Source organism: Siphateles boraxobius, unplaced genomic scaffold (genome assembly GCF_051911475.1).
Source record: "Siphateles boraxobius isolate OS27281-9 unplaced genomic scaffold, OSU_SipBor_1 130, whole genome shotgun sequence".
NCBI classification, from domain to species: Eukaryota; Metazoa; Chordata; class Actinopteri; order Cypriniformes; family Leuciscidae; genus Siphateles; species Siphateles boraxobius.
In genome coordinates this window covers 10,110,541-10,118,709 of record NW_027508734.1, presented here as the reverse complement: position 1 = coordinate 10,118,709, position 8,169 = coordinate 10,110,541, and the positions used below count along the sequence as shown (strand labels likewise).

Sequence of the window (8,169 nt, the reverse complement as noted above, 5' to 3'; positions counted from 1 at the left end):
AAAAAACAGGTTTGAAAAAAACAAGAATTAGAAGCATCAAAGGACATATATAGTTTAAAAAACAGTTTGTTAGTCTTTACAATCTAAGCCAAGGACAAGTTTAATAAATTCTGCTTCCCTCTTCAGTCCACATCTGTTGTACCTAATAAGTCATTTTGCACCTTTTGTCTGCTTGTCTGGAATTAAAAATATGCTAATTAGCTTAGCATTCCCTTTATATGCACCTTTTTACGACCGATATGTTGCTGAATATTGCAGTGATTTCTTTGGCTAAAAATATAGGTCTACTTTTCTTAGAAAAGTAAAACTAAAATTGTTCTGAGCAATAATACTTAACTTAAAATGAGCATTAAAACCAGAAATGATATCAAATTAAAAAATGCACATAAAATCAAATCATTGGAGAAATGTTTATTTTATTGCACTGCCAGATCAGGTTATGACGTATTTACACTTACACATCATAAAACGACTTTGCACAATGTAGACAGATCTCAATTCAAAAATAGTGTGGAACTAGTAAAACATTAGTCAGTACCTGGTAACTAAATTAAATAATTTTAGATTCATGTAATGCTACCACACTCAAGTAGATCTCAATTGAGGTCTTAATAAAAATGAATGGCATGAAATTGTGAAACAACTCTCATTGGTTCACTCTTTGTGAGCGCTGTGGCTCATCTTCAATAATTTGATCTATTTCAAGCTCCTGCTCAGGGGTTTGCTGAGCATCTGATGAAGTTGCAAGTTCTCGAGGTCCAGATTCCAAACGGAACACAGTGGGGATCTGGCCCAATATGGGACAGGTCTCCTGTAGACCAGAAATCCACTGAGACAGAGTGGCTTGGTCACCCTGACCGGCCATGCACATGGCATAAACCAGCCCCTCTTCCACTGCAGGATCAAATTAACAGAAATCATTGTGTATAATTGGTGATATGCAAATCACTTCAGTCAAGCCAAGTTGACAATGCAATATGTGTCTCACCGTCATCCACATTAAAACTCTCATCATCACCAATGTCCCTTTCCAAGTCGAGTTCCACTCGCTGAGGATAGAAGAGACTCTGCTCCGGACCAATCAGCTCGGGGTCAAAGTACTCCTCAACCTACAAGAAAATCAGATGCTAATACATAATCCAGAATGTAAATGAATTCTTAATTGTATTATTATGTATTGTTGTATTCTTTTAAGTATTATGATTAAAGAGGCCCTATTATGCCCTTTTACAAAGTCTTGATTTTGTTTTTGGGATCTACTAGAACAGGTTTTCATTCTTGAATGTTTAAAAAACACATTATCACATATTTGAAATTGTTGCAGCACCTCTCTTCCCAGTCTGTCAGTAATGCTCTGTTTAGTTCCTGTCTCTATGAAGCCCCTCTTTCAGAAAAGCACAATTTGCTCTGATTGGTCAGCTGGACAAGCGTGTTGTGATTGGTCAACCGCTTTAAACATGTTTCAGAAAGGTCACACATCTTACCATAACCACGAGTTTTAACACACTACTAACGCAACTCAACCAGGCCTTTACTTCGCGTACGACTTGGGTGGGATTAGGGGCCGTTTGCATGACACTGTTTTCAGCTAAAAACTGAAATCTTTATGTGTTTTGGTCGTTCATGTACACAATAACACCGTTTTAGGGGCCTATAAACACAAACTTTTGAAATCGGGTTTGAAAGTGCAAGTTTTTTTTAATTATACCGTTATCGTCTCCGTTTAAACTACAAAAATGTTCATTTGTGAAAACGGTGACGTCATGCGCATGCGTATTGTGTGTTCAATCCAGTGACGCGTAGTGTTTCTTTAACAAAGTGACATCGCCAACTACTGGCCTGGCATGCATGATGCAGGATTTTTAGACAATTTCGCAGATCTGTGTGAACGGGGAATGTTTCGTTAACGTTGTCGTCTGTACATGAACAAAGCAAAGGAAAACTTTTTCTGTTTTTAGTATTTCGTTGTTGTGTAAACTACCCTTATTTAAATAAAGAAAATTGTGATGTGTTTGTTCCCGGAAGAAAACTCAAGGCTACAATGAAGGCGTTTTAGGGAGGGAGTGACACAACAGTGAGCTCTAATATAGAGAAGAACTCCCTTCGACTTTGGAGCGACTTTGTGCTTTCCCAGCCAACATTTCCGTGTGGGCCCCGCATTGGTTTTATCTGGGTTATATGGGTGTCATCTGGTCATGGGATCAGAGTGGGCACTTTAATGGGCTGAAGGTGGACCCCAGTTCATGATCTGATGATCTGAATCAATTGAGTATTACAAAATGTGCAGAGTGGCGAGTCACCAGGACCAGGATTAACCTCTGCATTAGAATAAATGCTTGATGCTGTTTGCACAGTTGACCAGCCGACTATTATCAATTTATATGTCTTTTCTTTCTTTACTCTATTGGCATGAAGCTGAGGAGTCTGCACAGACACGGGAAAAAGCTTTTCATCCTGATGCATTCAAGAGGTTTTATTTTGAAGTTAAATAAAATAAAAAACATGATTTACACATTGCGAGTTGAAGTCATTTTCTTTACAGTTTAAATATTTTATAATGTAATTTAAAATATATACAGCACCACATAAAATCAGCTGATTTTAGGAATTCTTTAGTCAGGTATAGGTAGTTTGAAAGTGAATTTTGCATAGTAGCTCATTATTTGACCAACTGGAATCTTTAAAAGGGGTGATTGATTATGATTTCACTTTTCTAACTATAGTTAGTGTGTAATGTTGCATAAACAACATCTTCAAAGTTACCACGCTCAAAGTTCAAAGCAAAGGAAGATATTTCTTTTAAAGAAACTGCATTTTAAGGACTATAACAAACAGCTGGTAGGGACATTCCTCCCGGGTTAGTGACATCACAAGCCCTAACATTTACATAAACCCTGCCCCCGGGAACGTAATTTATAGATTATCATGAAAGAATATGCTCATCAATGACTTGAAGATGGTTAACTCCACATTAGCTACATAAATTCATTAACAAACCATTCGGCATATCCTGTTGCATTCTACACGTTGTCACTTCTTCTTGAGTCTCTCCATCATTGTCTAACTCCGGTTTGAACATAAAAGGCTAAAAGTTTTTGAAATTTCCAGTACATGCCTGTGTAAGCTGCTAACACACACACACACACACCAGCTTTTGCATTTAAAGGGACACACACAAAAACGGTGCGTTTTTGCTCACCCTCAAAAAGTGAAAATTTTAACATGCTATATAAAATATCTGTGGGTATTTTGAGCTAAAATTTCACATACACAGTCTGGGGACATCAGAGACTTATTTTACATCTTGTGAAAGGGGCATTATACTGCCCCTTTAAAGAAATTAATAAATGGGGCCCAATTTTCACCAGCTGTGGTCCCAGAAGAAAAATATAATGGGGCCATTAGAGGGTCCAGTGCGATCAGCCATGTGGCCCCCATAAGGGTTTTGTGTGTAGCCCACCTTGGTACCATTATTAGGACCGATTTGGGACCCAAGTGAGTGAGCTCATATAATGAACCTCCAAATAGGACCCAATTAGAGCCCACTATGGACCCATCATGTGCCCCATGGGATAACATACATAGGGCCCAAGTGGAACTGATGGACACATTTCCCTGGGCCCAAGTGACAGCCCATCAAAATTCCTCAAGGAAATGTTGGCTGGGTTGTAACTTTGCAGAGCTTTTCATTCTCAAACAGCAACATTTCACAGTAAAGAAAGTTGAAAATGTAAAAAAAGCATAATAGGAAATTCTTTAAATGCCATCATTAGCCCAGTAATAGTACCTTTTCCTCAGGTGGTATAGGGTCTGCCCTAAGTAGGAAATAATGAACACAAGTCTTCCTGAGCCACAGTGGAAATGGGCCTTCCACATACACAGGCCTGCAGGGATTGTGTTTAGCCAGAAGAGAGCGCTGGTCTGGACTTTGAATACCTAATAACAAGCAAGAAACAATGGGCTTGGTTTTGTGTGCAATTTTCATTGAAAAAATTGTCCAGTCACTTGTATTACACTTTGTATTCCAAGATACAAAGAACATAGAAATGTTTGACCGCATCAAGAACACCAAACATGTAGTGTGAAGTTCTCAATATTCTTAAATAAAGCTGAAGTTCAATTATCCCTAATGGTAAGAGCTACATACCTAGAATATGGGGACGTGTGACTTCTTGTCCTGTCTTTGTGATGTCCGTTGACGGATACTACAAAGAGTGAAATAAAGCACATTGATCAGACTGAAAAGCCTTTATTTCCAGAAACAGTTCAAATATACACTACAGTTGAAAAGTTTGGGGTCAGTTCTGTTTTTAAAAACAGTAATACTTTTATTCAGCAAGAACACATTATTATATTGATAAAAAATGACAGTACAGGCATTTATAATGTTACTTAATCCTAAAAAAGTATAACAGTTTACACAAAAATATTAATGTTATCAATGTTAATATTAATCCGAAACATTGGTAACACTTTACAATAAGGTTATTTACATTATTTAACTACATTAGTTAAAGGGAAATTCTGACGTCATTCACACACCCTCAAGTTGTTCCAAACCTGTATGAATTCCTAACTTCTGTTGAACACAAAAGAAGATATTTTGAAGAATGTAGGTAACCAAAATATTTAAGGTAGCCATTGACGTTAGGAAAAAAAACTATAATGGAAGTCAATGGTTGCTGTCAACTGTCTAGTTAGAAATGGTCTTTAAAATACCTCATTTTGAGTTCAGCAGAAGAAATAAACTCATACAGGTTCGGAAAAACTTAATGTTCATTTTAAAATTTACTAGTACATTATTAAAACAAAAGTTATAACTGCAAATATTATTTAATGGACCTGCGATAACAAACTAACAAATTAACCAAATTAACCCAAACCCTTTATGACAGCTCAAAGCAGTAAATTAAAGGATCACCTGATAGATTGTTACTTTAGCATCCGGGTCATCTGCAATCCGGGTAAGACTGAATCGAGCGAGTTCTACTGGGTCACTGGAGAGCACGTGTGGGACGGGGAAGGGGTTTGCGTGCTTGAATTTGGGAAACCAGTACATGATACGCTGGTACTTCCTCATAGGATGACTCTTTTCCCCGAATATCTGAGCCAATAAAACCTTGGTCTCTACATTGGGTATAATACCTGTTAAAAGTAAGAAGGAAATTATTAAAGCAATGCACCAGTTTCGCTCGCTCTCTTACAAAAACCCAGACACACACCATAATTCTCCATCTGCTCCAGCAGCTGTACTCCACACTCTTGCTGTCGCGGGTAGTGGTTGAACATCCTCTGTATGAAGTTCTGTGGCACAAACACCTCTTTCGGAAACACATCTAGGAGTTTGTTGTAAACGGCAATGTCTCGTTCTACTCCAAATTCTGGCATCTTCTTCAGGGCAGCATAAATAAACTCCACATGTCCTCTTCGCCGAATGTCCGCCTTGTTGAAAACATCCACGACCCTGTTAAAATCAGCCTTGGTCTTTGAGTCTCTAGCAGCTCGCTCAAATAAATCATCATGTGTGATCAAAGTTTTTTCTTTATGGTGCGTTGAATGTTCAACTGTTTTTTCAAACTCTGTTTGGTTTGGATGACTCGTGGGACAAACTGCACTGCAATGGAATGACCTCGAAAACTTGGAGGAAAAAGAAGAAGAGGAAAACAAACAAACAAACAAACAAACATAAAAAACAGAAGAACACAGGCATTAACGCAGGTGCCCACAGACTATAAAGCAGCATTATTCAGAGGTAAGCAGATACCTGGCCATTGCTGTGCTGTGATCCAGGGGTTTGCAGATGTGCTCCACCAGTCAGGATCACTCGCTGTACAGGTGTCCCCAGAAACCGTGCAATGCAGCCAATCTGGATCCGAAACAGATGACGAGGAGCGTTCATGATTATGACATCACAAACCACAGCAGATGAATTACAAATGTACTGAAATTAACCTAGACAGGAAACAACATACACAAACATCACTATCAAAGTATTACTATATATTTTAAATGTAATAATTTATCAATTTATATCAATATTATCTTAGAGAAATTAGTAAATGTATAATACAATAATAATACATTATTGTCACATATATTATCTATCTATCTATCTATCTATCTATCTATCTGTATGCCTATTAATCTTAGGTTAACTAACTAGTAATTATAAAATGCAAAAACAATCACATTATTGAGCATCTGTCTGTCTATCTATTTAACTATTTATCGGTCTCTCTGGCAGTCTATCTATCCGTCCGTTAATCTTAGGTTAACTAGTAATTATATAATGCATATATTATCACATTATTATGCATCCATCTATCTATCTATCTATTTATTTATCTATCTATCTGTCTATATATATAATATATATATATATACATCTATCTACCTATCTATCCATATATCTATTTATCTGTCTATTGTCTATCTATCTATCTATCTGTCTATCTATGTATCTCTATATATATATATATATATATATATATAATATACGCACATCTATCTATCTATCCATATATCTATTTATCTGTCTGTTGTCTATCTATCTATCTATCATCTGTCTGTCTGTTTGTCTATATATTTACATCTATCTACCTGTCTATCCATATATCTATTTATTTGTCTGTTGTCTATCTATCTATCTATACACATCTATTTACCTATCTATCCATATATCTATTTATCTGTCTGTTGTCTGTCTATCTATCTATGTCTGTCTGTCTGTCTGTCTGTCTATCTATCATCTGTCTGTCTGTCTGTCTGTCTGTCTCAGAGAAATATATTTATAGTCTAGAAGTAACGTTAATTATGTAATTTAAATCACATTATTGTGACAGTTACAACTGACTTTTTCTATAAACGTAATTAGCGTATACAATAAAACAATGAAATAAAACGACAAGGAAACGCTAAATAATACTTCATCAATACTCACGGTCACTAAATCCACTCAGATTTCATTCAGCTGTCAAGTCTCCTTCAAACACGCACCGGCTGGTTTCCTGGTGCGTCGTCGTTCAACTTCCCCCCCTGAAACGTCACGAAGAACGTTCCACTCCCATTGGTTCCGTGTTATTCACGCAATCAGCACTAGATGGCATAACGGTATTGGGTGAAAACTAGATGAAGCTGTCAAAGTTATTTTTTACTTTTTCTTTAACCTGGGTTTGGTAGAGGGGAAAACTTTGTAGTGTGACTTATTTCAGTTTCGCTTCGTGCAATTAGAAGGATAAATTTAGGAATCGCACGCTCTCAATCAACTTCACATGGACGTGGTTCCTGGAGTAAGTTAAACCCAGCCCGCGAGATCGTGCACTTGCCTCATGCGACAGATACACTCTCTGCTCATTTCCTGGATTCGTGATTTCACAGTTACGACAACTTCTGCAATCTTCAGTGGCTCCTCCACGCGTGTGTTGGTGTGCGTGACTGTCCCGCAAACTCTTGGCGATGCTGTTGACAGCATTTATGGAGACATGCATTGCTTTTCTGCCAATGAGATATACTAGTTTAATCCGATATTTGCGAGATCTTTAAGGAGTGTTTAACTCAGACATGGATGGATCAACGAATAGCCTTGGTGAGTGTCTTATCTTTATGTCTATACAATTTAAATATAAACGAGTTTATTGTTGTAGAACCAACTAACAAACGCTTTAGAAACAACATTTCCGTGTTCACATTTGTAATCCTGCCACTACCTATGCTATCAGTATTTACAAATGTGAAGTTTGTTTACTGTCAAAACATTTAAAACTGATTTTTTAGGGGGGAGTAACAAGCAGACACTATCAGACTTCCCTCGAAAAACAATATTCCATGGTTACCAGGTCTTCGACAACTTTAGGCGATATTATTTAATGGTAAAACTGCATCTTAAACAAGCCTAAACTGGTTTTCTGGTCCTAGTTAATCTGCTAGCCTGGCTAGGCAAGCTGGTTTGAAAAAGTGCACAAAAACCACCCTAAAACCAGACAATAAACAACACTGCAATAAAAAGAAATACAACTTAGATTTACGATTTAAAAGATGTAAGATAAATTATGATAACTTCTAACACTGAGGATCCCATATTCATTTATTATTCTTTTTAAGTAACACTAGCAGTAGAAACTGTTGTTGTTTGTAGTCAACTCTGTTTACCATAAACAATTTCTGGAATTT

At 37.0% G+C, this 8,169-nt stretch overlaps 2 protein-coding genes across 3 annotated transcripts in view; one reads left to right on the top strand and one right to left on the bottom strand.

The window, feature by feature from the left end:
• Window positions 1–396: 396 nt before the first annotated feature.
• Window positions 397–7,037, bottom strand: ecsit (ECSIT signaling integrator). Its single transcript, XM_077227849.1, has 8 exons — window positions 6,941–7,037; window positions 5,765–5,952; window positions 5,223–5,637; window positions 4,922–5,145; window positions 4,148–4,205; window positions 3,788–3,936; window positions 989–1,109; window positions 397–894 (listed from the first exon to the last, which is right to left on the bottom strand). The coding sequence occupies exons 2-8, from the start codon at window positions 5,897–5,899 to the stop codon at window positions 647–649; spliced, it is 1,350 nt and encodes a 449-aa protein (XP_077083964.1). The 5' UTR covers window positions 5,900–5,952; window positions 6,941–7,037; the 3' UTR covers window positions 397–646.
• Window positions 7,038–7,079: 42 nt separating this feature from the next.
• Window positions 7,080–8,169, top strand: part of eml3 (EMAP like 3) — a 39,172-nt gene continuing 38,082 nt past the window's right edge. The window contains exon 1 of one of the 2 annotated variants that reach the window (XM_077227845.1): window positions 7,080–7,585. In XM_077227845.1, the coding sequence (XP_077083960.1) occupies window positions 7,561–7,585 (25 nt within the window). In that variant the 5' untranslated portion in view covers window positions 7,080–7,560. The remainder of the gene's footprint in view (window positions 7,586–8,169) is intronic. The other variant, XM_077227846.1, reaches the window with a different exon arrangement.

Coding starts and splice junctions, on each gene's coding strand:
- ecsit (XM_077227849.1), bottom strand. CDS start 5,899: ATGAACGCTCCTCGTCATCTGTTTCGGATCCAGATTGGCTGCATTGCA. Junction 5,146..5,222: donor GGAGCAGATGGAGAATTATG/GTGTGTGTCTGG, acceptor TACTTTTAACAG/GTATTATACCCAATGTAGAG. Junction 1,110..3,787: donor CTATACCACCTGAGGAAAAG/GTACTATTACTG, acceptor ATTTTCTTGTAG/GTTGAGGAGTACTTTGACCC.